Source organism: Scophthalmus maximus, chromosome 10 (genome assembly GCF_022379125.1).
Source record: "Scophthalmus maximus strain ysfricsl-2021 chromosome 10, ASM2237912v1, whole genome shotgun sequence".
NCBI lineage: Eukaryota > Metazoa > Chordata > Actinopteri > Pleuronectiformes > Scophthalmidae > Scophthalmus > Scophthalmus maximus.
Window position 1 is genome coordinate 8,811,712 of NC_061524.1, and position 17,079 is coordinate 8,828,790.

Here is a 17,079-nt window from a genome sequence, read left to right on the forward strand (position 1 = left end):
GGGGGGGGGGTTGTTGGGGGTGGGGTTGTAGAGACGCCATCATGTTAATTCGCTCTGTGAGTGGAAGGAGGTGTGATGTGGCTTTATATCACTGGTGCAAGCGATAGGCTGCCACAGTCACCGAGTACTTTTTAAATCAGACTCAACTCTGACTTGACTGTCACCATCAAGTCTTTGAGACAGATTTTTGATGACTTTAATCTCATATAAATCAGTTGAATCATGAATTATAGTAAATCCAGTGTGATTGTTAGTGTTGACTGTGTGTGTTCCTGAAGAGCAGCATGTAGCAGATAGCCTCTCTCTGATTGTTCTGATTGCTGCAAGATTCTTTGACAATGAAGATCCGTCACATTTGGGAACTTGACCCTCGGGACTTGCTGTTCCTTCCTCTTTTGTCCAGTTTCTTCTTTGTTGTTGTGTTGTGTCTCCCACCACACATTCAAATGGCAATAACAAAAGCACATCAGACAATGGTGCACCCAAACACAGATCCTGGTATGCCGTGACCACTGGATGACCTCTTGCCCTCTTTGCTCTGCCCTCATTCGGACGATTAAGGCTCCCCGGCTACATTCGTATGCAGACGCTCTAAAAGACTTTGATCATGCAGCAAACACGTGTAGGTGAATATGTTCTTTCATGATCTCTTTCATGAGATCTGATGTACTGTTGTTGTTGACTTTGGCACCTGTTCGTTCAAGACATTCATTACTGTGTTACCTCCTGCTATTCAGTGACAGTGATTTCACTCCGGTTTGATTACAGTTTATAAATTGATCCAACAGGAAGATGCAACATGGTACACTCTTGGCCGTGGGTGCCGCAGGTTGGTAATGTTTTTCCTGGACCGCTGTTGCACAGATCTGTCACCAACTAGTACTGAATAATTTTAATCAGTTAGTAGGACATGAACATATGTTTACTTTACTGACACGATGTGTCATTCCTCACATGTTTTAACCCCTGGTTATCGTTTGGAATGTTTTAGCAATAATTTCACGATTTCATATTTGGGGGTTTTATCAGCACATCTGTCCGGCAGGTCCTTTGTTAAGGACGGCTACCTAAATCCTTTAATTTTCCACGTGTTCCTTTTATGAGCTCCCGCTCCCTTACGCTTTACTTTCTTACATTGTTTTGAATGTGTCTAATCTAAAGCCAACTTTTTTGAGTTTTATCATGATCCTCCAATGTCAAATCGAGTGGAGAGCCGTCCTCCACACTACTCGTTGGTACGCCAAGTTAAAAAAGGGTTTGCTTTTAGAAGGCTCCTATTACACTGTATAAATACACAACAGCTAATTATCCCGGGTTAAGGTCCAATTATAGTTTTGCTCAGGTTACAACGTGATAAGGCTTCATTAGTACAACGAATAACATTGAAGGTGATTGAAAAGAAACCTCACTGGAGTAAAACTGTAATGTAACTAATGAACAAAACCAGAGGTGGACATGCTGCTTGAGAATGATGTGACGCATTCCAGGTTCGATAAGGACACCAAAATCTTGTTTTGGGGATTTAAAAAAAAAAAAAAGAATAATTTTACAGTCTCAACTATATGTACTACATTTAACTTTAGGTTTTTAAAGGTACCTGTATTGTAGAAATTGTTTTAATTTGTCACTTTACTGATTTTTCTGTCAGCAATATGAATGTATTTGATTTTTTTTTCTCAAATGCCAAAGCATGTAAACATTAATCAAGGAATTTGAAATCTGATACACTACATAGAGATTATACTGTACAGAGTCATAGGCAATGTGTACTAACTGATAACTGTTGCCAGAGAGTCTATAATTAAATCTGTGCAATCATGATTTGAATTGTCAGTTTCTCATTTGTCTTGCTTGTTTGAGTACATGAGCTTGTTTCATGCGCTCAATAGTTTTTTTGCTGTTCACGAGGAATACCCTCTCATAAAAGGTTATGTAATCTGCAACTTCTAATTAACTTTTTACTGTGTTTTTTTTGTCATAAACTAAATTGGTCTTGATCCGTAACCAACAAAGTAAACGCAACATGCAGGCTCCTGCACAAGTTTTAAGGCATCCTTTCCCTTCTCCCCCAGACTGTACATTGTGTGCCAGGCCAATTGGGAATTAGCTACTGGATCAGATTCAGGCCAACGTCTCGCCAGTCTAGTCATGTTTCAGCATTTTTTTTCCCTCCATGCTAGAGCCACTCTTAATAGGTGCCTCCCAAATGAGCACAGGTGTTTGTTTATACAGTCGTGAAAACTTCACCCCCACCACAACTTGATTTTATCCGACTCCCGTGCACACAGCTGCAGAAATCACTTCCAGCTGTTTTTCTTAAATATGAAGGAAACTGTCTGTTTGTTGAATATTTTAGTTCTTTTCACTGGCATCATATGGCACTGTACGTCTCTGTGTGATTGCATGTAATCTTGATTGTCTGTACATGCTTGCGTACAAGACGGCACATAATGTTGCATAAGGAGTTTAGAGGCTGCAGCAGCTTTCGGGTTTGGCTTTCTCGCAAGAAAGAAAAAAGGTAGATTGTGTCGATCTTGAGCAGATGAAAAGCGCCACCTTCCTCAGGCGTCGGTCTCAGAAGGTATAGTGTGTTAATTAGTCAGCTTTTTAAAGTGATTGGGAGAAAATTTCAACTTTAAGGCCTCACGGCTAACTCGATGCCAGCAGCCTGGCTACTGTCCAAAGCTTAAAAAAAACGACCAAAAAAAATCCCAATTTGATCGAATAATCTTCAGTTAAACATCCGGTAGTATTAATACAGGCGGGCTGGTTGTGTTACTTCCTGACGCAGTCCCTTTGTGCCATCAACTGCGTTGTCATGGCTCCGGGAACACCGGGTCCCGGTGGCCATGGAGAATAACATGGGGAAAGCAAAGCACGGCTTATAGGGAACCAATATCCGCGCGGATGGTGTCGTTTTTCTCTCACCATTACCCCGTGCAATCGGTTTTGACATCATAATGACAAGTTTACGCCTAAACCTTGTCTATCTCCGCTTGAATTGGATGTGAGAGTGCTGTATGTCTTGTGATCTAACTCTTTGAAAGACAGTAAATAAGTGTTTGTCCACTGACCCGCCAGCCTCTCCCGCTTGTGTAGCCCTGGCCCTCAAGCGTCTCCTGCAGGCCCCCCATTATTTCAGGCTGTGTGGGGCTTCACTGACAATCTTGCTCACCCTTCATTCAGATCTTCATGTATCCGTCCATTCACGGCCTAAGTTACACAACACTCAACAGCTGAAGGAGCTTATTATGTGTATGCTACATGTGTGCCTTGTTTTTATCCCCAGCCAGTGCAGGATACAAGCTTAAATGGAGAGATTCACACTAATCTTGTTAATGCAGCCTTGACAGGTCTCAGCTGTAATGACACAGGATTTGTCTCACCACCTCTTCGTGCAATATTTTATCTTTCTCAGCGGCGGGGCTCGTTCCACCGCAGCCAGCCCCGTCTTGTGATGCGCGTCCGCCAAACTAAAACAACGGCACCTGCTTCACTGTGCAACGCCGGACGTTTCTCCTGTCGTCTTCATTTTGAATCCGCGCGTGCCGCAGATATTTGTGGTTTCGTGCGAGTGTGTTCCGTTTCCATCATTTGCAGAATAAAAGCTCTGTGCCTGCACTGTATGTTAGAAATATTTGCTTCCCTCCGCAGCGTCATGTAACACAAGGAGGGAAACCCAACAAAAGCAATAAGCCCCTGAAGCATGATATTGTCTGCAATTATAACCCAGGTCATTATCCCACTGAAACAGGCACATTAACCATGACATTGTCAGCGTCTCTGTACTTTTTGTTAGCTCATTTGTGTCTGATGATCTGTCTGCTCAGCTCCGACTCCCTATTTCACCAAAGAGGTGCAAAAGCGAACGTGTTGTTTTCCTTCCCATTCCTAAAGGTTATGCTTGGAGTGCTGCCACACATGACTTCACTGGCACTATTTAGTCTTCAGTTTTAATTCTGCATTGGTAAAGAGGGGAGAAAGGCGGAGTTGGGGCGGGGGGGGGGGGGGGGGGGATGGGGCATATCAGTAATCATCTGCTGTGGTTCTATCTGAATTTGTCACGCACTCTGAAAGTTGTCTGGCTGGCTGGCTCTTGCTGATCGAGTACAGGATGTTCTGGCAGGGTGAGATAAAAACGCTGTGCGGGGGAAAGGGATCTCCCAAACACTTCCCTTTTGTTCCCACCTGACCAGGCAGGACGCCAAGAGTTTGTCGCATTCGCTAAAAAGGAGTCCAGTGTCAAAAACTTTTTGAACAAACCAACATGAATATATGGTTTGATTATAAGTCAATTCATTATATAATTTTGTCTTTATATTGTAACGCTACTTGGTCTGCTTGGTTATGACAAATGTGTGCCATTGATCTGTTTTTATTTTCACCTTTAACCAGTTAAGACATGAAATGCACCAGCGAGAAACAAGAATAGTTAAAGTGTATTTATTATGTACAGTACAGTATAGGTGAAACCACTCTCACGCAAGTGGCTTTGAGAAATACTCAGAAGAGGAAAAAAATCACATCTGCAGTTAATGTGTAGTCGTGAAAAAAGCTTAGTAATACTGCAATGCTTGACCGAGCAGTGGTAAATGTCAGGTAGCCTTAAAAGTTTCACTCGCCTAAGTTTAGTTCTATCAAAGAAGCATTTGAGGTCAAGATATTGTACAGTTTGGATATGAGGTATTCCTTGGAGTGTAGCGGTTACACTGTACAGTATCTTGTCCCCTCAAGACGTGGTAACTAATGCCAACGTTCTGCAAGATTTGATTTCAGTAGTGGGTTCACTGGTACACCAGTAAATTGACATTACTCTCGTAGGTCTGCTGATCAAAATAATAATAAGTTGGAATAATTTGGTCACTGGCATCTAAATTAAATGATGGGTTAAAAAGTTTTTTCCATTGAGCAGCATCCTACAACATAACATCTCACACATCGATAATAATGAGCCAAAGTAACACTGATTAGTCTTTTCACACGTGCATGCGACAACAGTTCATAGGTCTGGTGTAACCTTGATGTTCCTTTGCCCTGTCCTGTCAAACAGCAACTAAAGTCAGTTTCATAATATATTAGACGACTGTAGAAAAGCGTTATAGGCCTTATTCCTGAGTAACTATGCTTTTATGCTATATATATATATATATATCAAAAACTAGACGTTAGTACAAAAGATTTTATATTAGTAGGCAGCAGTGTTGAGGGCTGCAGCTCTCCATGAGCTTATTCACCTGTTCATGCAGACGACCTGGTGCTTTTGTCACTTGAATCTCCACTTTTTTATGGTTTAACTTTCAAATAGCACATATTTTGTGTATGTTTTGAGGAGTTTGGTATGGCATTTGAAGGATCTGGACCCATTATTAGAAGTATTGAAAATATGGGGGCTAAATTAAAGGAATTCGTGAAAAGCTGCGAAATATTTTTTGAGCTGTTGGAGTTTTGTTTTTTTAATCTGATGGCAAAAAGATTTCATAGAGAGCATGAAAACCCAAGAAGTCCCTAGTAAATTCTCCAGCAATGGCATCCACACCAAAATCACCAGGTTGCGTTGCACAGCAGCTGTTCAGGCCTGTGTCGCTGCCTGTTGCCTGCACCGAGGTCTGTTTGCGGCTGTTTGCCGGTGATGTGCAGCTGACTGGAGTCCTCCGCCTCCATGAATCAAAAGATGATGCTGTTTCCTAAGTGGTCTGTCCGATTGCGTTTGATGTTGGAAAGAGATTCATCCCAGGTGAACTGCTGGTTGCGGGAGACGTGGCGTTTTAGCACTACAAGCCATGTCTCCTGTGAAACGCATGCCACATCTGTTTCTGTCTGGCACTACAATACTTCGCAATAAATCATCCATCAGTGATCAAATCCATTTAATCGCTCTCTCCTCAGTGTTAAGTCTTTAAAACGTGTGGAGGATGCAAATTTTATCCTGAGATTTCAGCTTATAAATACAGTATTATTTTTAGCTCACAAACATGAACTATAGTTCATAAGTCTTTTTGTTTTTCAGCCTTCATTTATTTTTGCTTGTCATACTTTATTGTTTTATTCGCTCTCTGTCGGTGAGTCTGATGAGGGCTCGCCTTTGACCTCCTCAGTGGGGCCCTGCCTCGTGGCCTCATCCAGCAGTGACGTGTTGCCACGCAGAGACACTGCTATGGAGAAGGCGTGAGGCTTCAGTGTCAGACCGTAGTTGTAGTCTAATATTGGCGGCCTGGCCGGGTCGGTGGTGATGTGGCACTGGTGGGCGATGAGCGCTGTGAAGAGGAACAGCTGCACCTTGGACAGCTCCTCGCCGATGCAGCGCCGCTTGCCCAGGGAGAAGATGAGCACGCTGCTGGTCAGGTCCTTGTTGAGCGCGCCGTTCTGGTCCAGGAAGCGCTGGGGGTCAAAGGTCTCCGGGTGGGACCATATGGCCGGGTCGTGGTTGATGGACCACTGGTTGACGAAGATGACCGTGTTCTTTGGTATGGGGTAGCCCATGATGGAGGTGTCTTTGGTGGACGAGTGCGGGATGGTGAGAGGGACGAAGCTTGTGAAGCGCATCACCTCGTAGACGAAGGCCATGATGAACGGCAGCTGCGGCTGGTCCTCGATGGAGGGGAGTCGGCTGCGGCCCACCAGCTTGTCCACCTCCTGCTGGAGACGGACCTGCATCTCAGGATACCTACACAGACGGCAAGTACGTTTTAGGTTTTCAATACAGGGTTGACTTTACATCCATCTCCTCTTAATCTCAGTTCGTGAAGGTATGTGATCTGAAAAAAATTGATCTGGCACTATTTGATAACCAAAGAAAATGCACCATTTTTTTAAATTTTTATCTGAGGACCAGATGTATTCCCTTTATCACCCAGCTCTTGGAGCACTTTGCACGTTGTCATTGACAAGTTCTCCAGGAGTTGAGTTACTATACCTTCCTTTAAATCGGGCAGCTCAGGTATGTCTTGTATTACATCAGCCGGTTTTATTGTTTAATCCCAGGCACTGATGGGATTGAACAATCAAGCAAGATTAGAAATTGAACTCGCGTCAAATCTGGCAAAGGTCTTGATACTTGCGGAGGGGGAAATGCTGACTTGGCACTTCATTCACTTTCACTGGTGTGCAGTTTCAGCTCTTTACATTTTGCTGCCAGTACCTGCCCAGCCTCAGCTCCCCCACAAGGCTGGTACATAAAACACACGCTCCTTAGCAGCCCGGTCCACTGTCCTGTGTCATTGTCCATTACACTTTAACACATTAGCCATTCAAATAATTAGAATTATCTGCAGTCAAATGAAATGAAAGGAAAGGGGCTCTTACTTGACAAGTATGAGGATGATCCACTGCAGAGCAGTCGACAGTGTGTCTTGACTCGCTCCGAATATGTCTGCAACAGCGGGGGTCACGAAGTCCTCCCCCCCTGTCAGTCCCGTCTGGTCTAGTCTGTCCAGTGCCACGATGAACGCATCCGTCATGTCCCTGACGGTGCTCGACTCGATCGTCTTTCTGTGCTCAAGGACTTTGTCTCGGATGAAGATGCCAAACTCCAGGTTGAGCCTCTTGAAGTTGTCGAACATGGTTTTGATGGGGTTGGGGAAGTACTGGAGCCAGGGCATCACGTCCACCATGCTGCCCGCCCCCACCGTCTGGGTGAACTGGTCGTTCCTGCCCACCACCTGCCGAAACTCCTCGTCCTCGTACGAGTACCTGTTTCCGAAGCACACGGCGCTCATGATGTTCGCCGTGGACACCACGAGATATGTCATGGGCTGGAAATACCGGTGCTGCTCCGTCTTCCCCACGAACAGCTGCAGCAGCTGTTGCACCTCGCAGAGGACGTGATGCTCGAACGTCTTCTTGGTGTGCGGGTTGCCGGTGGAAAACATGCGCACGGTGGACTGGGCCACGCGGCGGTGCACCTTCCACCAGTCGGTGACGGTGCCGAACGCGAGGCTGTTGCCGTTGGAGACGCACTGGAAGGAGGTGAAGTCCGGTCTGCCGGCGAAGTCCGGTCCCTGCTTCACGAGCGCCTGCTTGATGGAGTCCCCGTTCAGCACCACCACGGTGCGCGAGCCCAGCTTGATCTGGAAGACGTCGCCGTACTTCTGCGCCATGCGCGCAAAGTACAGGTGCGGTGCGTTGCCGAGTTGCGCGGCGTTGCCGATGACCGGCCAGGCGACGGGACCGGGCAGGCCGGGCGCCGCCCGCTGCCGGAGCCACCGCCACAGGTGGAGGGAGACCAGCAGCGTCACGCACGCCAGGAGCAGAGCTCTGAGGGTCTCTGGGCTAATCCCCTCCAGTGTCACATCCATGTTAGGGATCCTGCAGCAGGGATGTGACAATAATATTTCACATATTATCAGAGGTTTTTCGAAAAATGAAAAATCCATACACGGCATGTGCAATTAAATCAATGCAATTGAATGGGGGGGGGGGGGTTAATACCTAGTTCTGTTCTTGATTCATCGGCCTTTGTGAAATAGATTTCTTGAAAAGACAAAGGGGAGAAAAAATCAACAACAAAAAAAGAACATTGTATCCATAAAAAATATATATATTAGATTATTAGTCTACAAAAACTCGAAAAAAACAAAACAGATACTCCATGTTGAAAATGTGCAGCCTGTTGTACATCCACAGTGTGTGACAGCAGTGTGTGTGTGTGTGTGTGTGTGTGTGTGTGAGCCTCCTGCTCTCTGTCCGCAGCCTGCCCATGCTTTGAAGCCCCACAGCGCAGATCCAAGTCATTTATCCGCACACAGCGCAGCATCACGGCCCGTCGGCGCCATGCGTGTGCCCGAGAGCCTGGTTGCGGTGGGCAGGGTTGCTGCAGGAGGGTGTCACCCCTACACACCCACCATCATCACCTCCTCCTTCTCCACCCTCCTCTCTCTGCCGCTGTCTCCCTCCCTCACGGACAACAGGCGTCGACCGTGAACGGCAGCGTTTGGAGTCCAGTTGTGCAAAGTTCTGAAAGCTGAAGTTAACTGAAGTGACTGATAAGAAAGTAAACCAGCCCCGTTATGTGTATTTGTCCTCTTTAAACCACCTCAAATGTTTAGTAATAATACGAATAACAAACTGTACAGAACAGTATAAACACGTTCAATTTTAATAGTTATTATTATTATTATTATTATTATTACTATTATTATTATTATTATTATAATATTTGTTTTTTAAGGGTGATATATAAATATCATCATAGTCTATATAGAAATTGCTAAACAATCAGTAATTAGAAGGATAAGTGTTATTAGTTTAATATATATATATATATATATATATATATATATATATATATATATATATATATATATAGTTTTTGTTATTGTAAAAATCGTTATTTATATTTTATTATTATAACTATATGTTTTACACTTACACTTGGCTTCCTCAACAATTGACGTTTGAACTCTTATTCCCTGTAACAGTGTGCGTGCGCCTACGGGAAGACAGGGGAGTTTAAACTTACACAAAAAAAAAAGTTTCTGCTTTGACGCAGATGTGACGTCTTATTTTTCAACTTATAAGTCTTATAAAAACAAACAGCTGTACATAATCATAATATTATTAAGATGCCCGTAGAAAAGCACAATTTTGTATCCTCTCCTTTAGGGAAGGGATGCAAGCAGCTATACTGAGGCAGGTCTGGATGGATATTTGTCTGTAAAACACACTCCAGTGATGATATTTTTGCTTTGCCCATTGTTGATGAAAAAAAAAATTGTGACCACTGGGATTTTAACAAAGAGGAAGCTACACTCCCTCCACAAAAAAGCCCATTGAAGCTTGTTTTTTTTTTTTATGGCGTGTGTTACTAATTGTATTTTTCTTATTGAGACTATTATGGGACTATGTGTGCACAGGCTGCTTTATCAAATGTATAATTGAGGGTGCGTTTTCCCATCAAGCCACCAGGAGGAGGCGAACCCCTTGTTGCAGCACATTAACTCGTCCTAATTAACACACTCCAGACCTGTCCTGCGGGACACACTCTTCCACTGCCTTTTCTCATAATGATAATAATAATAAGGATGCATGAGGGTGTATGGAAACGTGCCATTAACGCGTAATCATGGCTGTTTGATCGTCGTGTTTGTTTTAGAAGTCTTCCGTCCAGGGCTTAGAGATAATGATAATAATAATAATAATAATAATAATAATAATAATAGTTGTTGCCCCTCTCTGCTCTGATTCCCACAAAGCCTTCAGATCTGCCTCAAGCCTTATTTCAGTTCATTTGCTTCGTGTGTGTGGATGACGTCTGGGTCTCCGGTCCCATGCTCGGGTCTGTTCTGGTCGCGGATCCAGCTTCAGCACCGCGGACAGCGGCCTCGGATCAACGCGCTTATGATGATGATGATGATGGTGGTGGTGATGATGATGCCCTCAAACCCTGCCCCCGGAGCTGCAGCTCCATGCAGCATCCAGGGGCTTTAACAGAAAATACTCGCCACAATTGATTTGATGCTGCAAATTCGATGTTGTGAATTAATGAATGTACTTACTCTTTTTTCAACGAGGATGCGACGATAATTTGTGTTTTGTGGTTACATCCTCGGAAATTTGACAGAAATATTAAGGCCCTCGCAGTATCAATATATATATTACAGAATCCTGCTTTGTATATAAAATACAGACCATTCTTTCTTAATAGATTATTTTGATTTCTATAACCTCATCATAACCATCATCTTCTAGACTCAGTGTTTCACCATATAGGCTTTAAAAAATAGGCCAGTCTAGTAAAATGTAAAATTTTATATATATATATTATAAAACAAATTTGTATTCTCAGTCTACATCCTGTGGCTTAATAACTTAATTATTGCATAAAGAAAACATAATTCGTCTTAATAATGTTTATAATTATTTATTTATGAATGTTTGCTATTCTTAATGGCCACACAATATTTATAATGCATTTAAATTAAAATCTAAATAAACCCACATCTTTTCATTTACAAAAAATTAAATTTCAATTGTAGTTTCAATTCAAAATGATATTACAAATGTATTAAGGTATGAAGTCACTTACTAGATACTTCCTGAGTCAGGGCCCTCCTGTCGTCCTCCCCTTGGTGAATCTCAAACAAGGTGACAGTGTGTGTGATCTTGCTTTATTCCAGTGATGAATGGATCCGCGAGGGTGGAGACAAGCTAGTGAATGAACAACTGATCCCAGCCTCCTTTACAGAAAAGACCCAGTTATTAGATCAGACCTCAGCAGGTCATCCTGCCTTTTATTCCACACAGTGAAGAGCATTCTGCACTTTCCTCTCATTTGCCCTTTAAAATATTTTTTTTAAATGTTTAAATTAATATATATAGCTGATGATATTAATTGGTTGAAAACTGTAAATAAAATTATTATTATTAATAATACTTTTTAGTTTGTTATAGTTTTTTAAACAGCAATAGTTTTACACATAAAAAGACTCACAAACATACAAACTGTCCCTCTGTCGTGTGTGTGTGTGTGTGTGTGTGTGTGTGTGTGTGTGTGTGTGTTTGTGTCTGTCTTTCTGTGTGTGTGTGTGTCTGTGTGTGGGTCAGTGGTCAAACCAGTGAGCCTGAACAACCCTTGGTCATAAGACTGGCTTTTGTCTTTGGTTTAACTGCTTTGTCAAAAGACCACATCGTATGTTCTTGAATAACCCTGAAGAATTCTGCCCACAGATTGAGAGAAAGAAAATCCATACAGCCTTCTATTTAATATCACTGCAAGTTAATCAAAATCCTAAGACAGTACATTTTTCTCTATTATTGTTAAAACATAACTGAGGGAAGATGTTGATTTGTCTGATTAAACTGGGACAGCTTCTTTACACCTACAGAGAGCAAAACATTCTAAATAATTATTAATGTTACATAAGAAATAAATACAAATACCTCAGGGTTTTTTTTTAATACTTTTTGTGTTTCAAATTGATAATAGTGATAATATGATAATAACCATTAGACCACTAACCATTGCACAGGGAGACCAGGATTACATATATTTTCACAAGGATGCTCATATTTTAAATTCACCTTTGTTAGAGTACCAACATTAGCATGTAAAGATATCAGTGCTGTTTACTGAGTAGAGCAAACCACCAGTAAGCTGTTTCCGTGTAAAGCCCTCAAACCCCACATTTGTTTGTTTTCGGATGCCGAACCTTTGACGTCATCGCCCTCAGAGGTGCGGTGCTGTGATTTTAGCCACAGAGCAACCTGTAGGGTGGGCGGGCCCTTGCAGTGGCCTCTGCCTTGGGCCCCCAGAGCTCCTCACTGTGAGCAAGTTCAGTTTCAACACCAGTTGCTTGACTGACAGCTCAATTGCTCGTTGCGTGTGAGTGAGCATGGAGGTCGGGGAGGAGCTCAGTAAGGGCGTGTGCAGGTGATGATTTGCTCAGACAGTAAAGGTACAGTTACATTGCAAACTTCCAGCCTGGCAGGGCAGTGATCACGTCTGAATCCAACAACATTTCTCACATTCAGAGCATAGTTACATGCGGAGGAAATCAGAATAAGTCGTGTGAGGAAGTGATGTCATCTACAGAAAAGGGCGATATATGAGGCGGGCCATTACTTTGATTTATGACAATAATTATTGGACCCATTCACACGACCTCGGAAGAGCTGCGCGCCTTCTCCAGCACTTACGGGGCTTATCTTACTCGCTGAATCAATGCTGTGAACTTCAGGGGAAAACAAGGGAACAGAGGGGGCTGCCCGTGGCTATTCTAAAGGTGCAGAGCAGTCACGCACATGTGCTTCATCACAGAGGTGACAACTGAGGGGAAAGCCTCTGACAACTTCACCAAACAGCTGTCTACCCTCGGTGGCCTTGTCGTGATCAGGAGCAGAAAAAAAGCTGCCGACACACTTGGAGTTGGTTCAAATGTTGGTGAAGGGCCTGATGTGCCAGTGAGGTTTGATTAGTTAGCAGAAGATGTTAGAGGAGTCTGTAATATGACAGATAAAACTGATAAAACTTATAGAAAAAAAATGCAATTTCTGGACCAAAAAATTCAATAAAAAATGTTTCTTAAACTTTAATTTAAAAACGAACATGAGCCTCTGTTAGTTTAATATGTTGGGATTTAAGATGACAGTGTTTTTTTTATTTCCTGATGCACTGAAGTCCAGTGAAATAACATAAATACAGGGTGCCACTTTTCTAATCATGTAAGAGGTTCAGGAAATTATCAATTATTTATATTATATTGCGTCAGGAGAGGGAAATTAAGGTATGTACAACGGTAGCCTCTTATGTCAATGTCCAGTTTTTCTATTGAGCAGCAAAACAATAGGGACAGAGAACTATAAGCAGTATCGGCCTACAGCACAACAAAACACGACTTCTCGGAAATTAACTGAATCACAGATAGAAACACTGGGAGTGTTGTCAGCTAGGAAAAAAAAACTGTTAAAGCTTTCAGTTTTCAGAGCCACAAGATGACTGCCATGGCTTTAACTTACCAAAGCATTGTGCATTTGTCAAATAAAATGCAAAGTAACTTGAAGCTGCACAAATCAATTGTGGCCACAAAAAAATCCCCATGTGTTTTAAAATACATCCAGCTGTAACCTGAACTAGCAAATATGGGCATAGCTCGCCAAGAGCTAAACAGCTAGTGCCACAAGCACCTCTTTGTCCTGCTGCCCCCAAAATCAACTAATACTGCTCAACAGACAATATGTAAAAACTAAATTTAAAAAACAAAAAACAAAACCCAAAGACAATGAACCATCACATATTACAAGAATGCTACATGTATTGGGTATTTGACCCTCTAATGTGGCAATCTGTGCATCAGGGATGTTATTGCTTCTCATCCTCTGTCACATTTAGCAGTTCACAAAAACATATGTACACATAGGGAAGCAAACACAACACAAGCATGCATGCAGAACCAGAGACACACACACACACACACACACACACACACACACACACACAGACACACACATCAGGATTGTCCGTGTGGCCCCATCTTGTTAATTACTTTCCATTAGAGATGAATCAACCTGCCGCCGTGTGATTGGTCTGACTACCACCAAACCAAACTGTCATCTGGCTTGGCGATGAGTCAGGGAGAGTTGAGCGCTAGGGCAAACCCTTTTACTTTGGTCCAACCGCGAGCGCCTCATTACGACTGAATGACCCCGGTGACTTCAAATGTCAAACTGTCCCACACACCCCCCCACCCCAATATTTCCCAGAAGTTGACAAATCCGTTGCTTTTTCTTTTCTTTTCCAAAACAGCCCTTTCCATCTGTGTTCATGAGAATGATGCTAATGAGAGTTTCAAGTATCTTAATGACCTTGCAGATTAACTGAGTGCTCATTGAGGTACCTCTATCTGTATGGCCTTATTTTTGTCCGGCCAAGTGCTACAGAGGCCCTTGCCAAAGCGTAGTCAGCCGCCCGTGAAGGCGTCTCCCTTCCATTCTCACACTAAAAGGGCATTTTCCCCCGGAATTCTGAATCAGCGTGCATGTCCGCTTTTTTTTTGTGTGTGACTGGAGGAAAAACCTTTTCATGGGTCTGCAGAGTCCAGTTGAACTGTTGGCACTTCTTTGGAAAGAATGGGAGGCTTATTACGTGTTCAGCCGCATGACTGCGCTTTTCAAATCCGTGGCCACTAAAAAAGCCTTTGCCCGCTTCTATCCTAGTAGCTGTTGTCGTCAGTCATTGTTTTTATTGGTCTAATTGAAGAGACGGACAAGAAGCCTATGGAAAAGGACAAGCCACTACAATGTGAATAGCTTTTAATGAAGGCGAAGATGTTTTGTTTTTTTGGACCACTGTGTGAACGGAATGAACTGAGGATTATGTAAAAGAGAATGTTGATGTTTGATCTTCAGGACCTCAGATCTAAAATAAATAAATAAATAAAATATAATTGGTGAAGACAGATTTTTGCCCTCTGTGAGTTTTGTCCAAAACGGCATCTAGCTTTCAGTGCATGCGAGCAGTGGTGTGCTTATAAATGGTTGCTGCTGACACTTAAGGTATTGATTAGAAACTGATGTTAGCGTGTAGTGTGTGTGCAAAACAAGAAAACACACACCTGTGCACTCATAGTATGCAGATCAATACAGACGAAAGCCCAACACCAGAGGCTACAACTTCTCCTTCCCCCGGCCTAATCTCATCTAGTCTCTGCATGATGACAGCATTGCTATTCTAACCCAAACCAGGTCTGTCATTATAAGTCACTGAAGCTTTGTCGTCTCCCCCCTTGTGTTTATCTCTTTCCTCCTGTGAGAGGTCAAAGGTGAAGCAGCGCTCAAAGGGAAGCTAAGCTTCTCCTCCGCGACCCCCTCCCTGGGCCCGTCTTTGGTGTTTTTACAAGATAGTAATGATGACGGACAGTCATGCGCGATAGGCTGCAGCCTGCGGAGGTGGAAGTCACGCAAGGTGCTGCTTCTTGTCCCGGGCAGAAACTCCTATCTGCTGCATCAACAGATGCACCAACATTTGAAGAATCAGAAAGTATGGATCCGTGGTGATCAGTAATTATCAGCCCAGGAGAGAGCCCAGGGGCAAAACTTGGAAATGATCTCACGGTGGAGAAGTTCTTAGATCATGCAACCTTGTCTTGCAACATTGCACCAAAACCTTGTTCTGAGTTAGAAACACCAACTTTTCAAAGACAGATACAAACTAATTCGAAAGGGGTACTTCCGCAATTTGATATTGTACTTCCGTAAAACTGAGGGCTAATAACTAATTAAGAATACTGATAAAATTCAAAACAGCAGAGGCAGAGCCATCAAGCTTTCAGTGCCACGTATGGGTCAATCCCCAATTTCCCATAATGCAACTTACTAGCATTGTTTAATTATTCCCATGCCTTGTTAGTGTGTGGTTCTTTCAAACTCCACACTCCCTGTTTATAGCGTTTTCAGCTACACCTGGATGTATCCAAGTCAAATCAAACACAACATCCCTGAAGTTATTGTGGAACCAAAGACATCATACACGTATTTTACCTTTGACAGGTGACATTAATGTGTAAAACATTAATCAGCTTTAGGCTCTATACAAACACCAAACACCAAAAATGGGCCAAAAGTTCGAAGTTATGATATCAAAATCTCTTATGTGACCAAAGCTTGAATAGAAGCATGAAAATGACCCAGTTATTCAAAACCGCTCGGACAGTCTTTGTATCACATTACAAATTGTTGTCTTATGTTTGTGTCTCCATGGCTGGAGAAGCCCAAACAAATCCAGCATCAGTCCTCTGAAGCATTAAACTGTGACTTATTTTGCCAGTCATGTGAAAACAAAGGGTGTATAAAATGCCCAGCCACAACTGTGGGATGATCTGATTTGGGTGCCCAAGACAGCGAAGGCTGCAGGCAGTGCGTTTGTTTATGATGATTATATACAGTAGACTGCTCTTTCTTTTTTTTAAATCCTTAATGTTTGATTATGTCTAAACCTCATTGTCACTGAAACAGGGATGTTGTGTTGGACTGAGTTTTTAGAGGGACATCATCGCGGGGAGCAGACTCAGAGAGTGGAGTCACAGGGTTTCCACTGTCCTGTACTTTAGTTCGCTTCTCTCCGGGAGATATAGTCCTCGCTCCATTCCTGTCTCCAGATATGCTTTCCAGCTGTTCTTCTGTATTCAGCATCTCTTTGGATTATTTGTCCATGCTCACCTTTCCCAGACATCCTGGATTACAACAGTGGGAAAAACAGAAACGGTGTATCTGCTTCATCTGGGATGTTTTGGTTAAATGCAACCTCGCAGACTCATTATTGCAATTGATAGGAAACATAAGCTGATGAATGATGGAACCACCTGCACTGTTCTGATGAGGAACTTTGGACTAAAAAATTTAAAAAAAACTCCACACAATTATACTGGAACACTGAGGACAAATGTCTGCTGGAAGTAAGACTGGATGTGTAAAGCTTTGGGCATTGTGATTTTTTAAATGTATGTACAAGCTTCTTGCCGTCACCATGAAGCAGATCATATTCATCACTGGAGGGATATTGACATGAACTCGTGTTTTACTTTGCACATTATAAAACTTTTGTGAGGAAGCCGATCAGAGAAGCACGGATCAAATTTCCTCGATTGC

At 42.8% G+C, this 17,079-nt stretch overlaps 1 protein-coding gene and 1 long non-coding RNA gene across 5 annotated transcripts; one reads left to right on the forward strand and one right to left on the reverse strand.

The window, feature by feature from the left end:
* Nucleotides 1-1,821, forward strand: LOC118283888. The gene is made up of 2 exons (XR_004784700.2): nt 1-622; nt 789-1,821. It is a non-coding gene; the product is annotated as an uncharacterized LOC118283888 (long non-coding RNA).
* A 2,606-nt stretch (nt 1,822-4,427) lies between these two features.
* LOC118284036 (cytochrome P450 1B1) lies at nt 4,428-11,172 on the reverse strand. 4 transcript variants are annotated; one of them, XM_047335248.1, is made up of 5 exons: nt 11,024-11,172; nt 8,841-8,959; nt 8,428-8,469; nt 7,303-8,304; nt 4,428-6,664 (listed from the first exon to the last, which is right to left on the reverse strand). In XM_047335248.1, the coding sequence occupies exons 4-5, from the start codon at nt 8,292-8,294 to the stop codon at nt 6,043-6,045; spliced, it is 1,614 nt and encodes a 537-aa protein (XP_047191204.1). In that variant the 5' UTR covers nt 8,295-8,304; nt 8,428-8,469; nt 8,841-8,959; nt 11,024-11,172; the 3' UTR covers nt 4,428-6,042. The 4 variants fall into 4 exon arrangements, with proteins under 4 accessions (XP_047191204.1, XP_035462502.2, XP_047191203.1 ...); XM_035606609.2 differs by having other exon boundaries at nt 8,428-8,959; XM_047335247.1 differs by lacking the exon at nt 8,841-8,959 and having other exon boundaries at nt 11,024-11,154.
* Nucleotides 11,173-17,079: the final 5,907 nt, after the last annotated feature.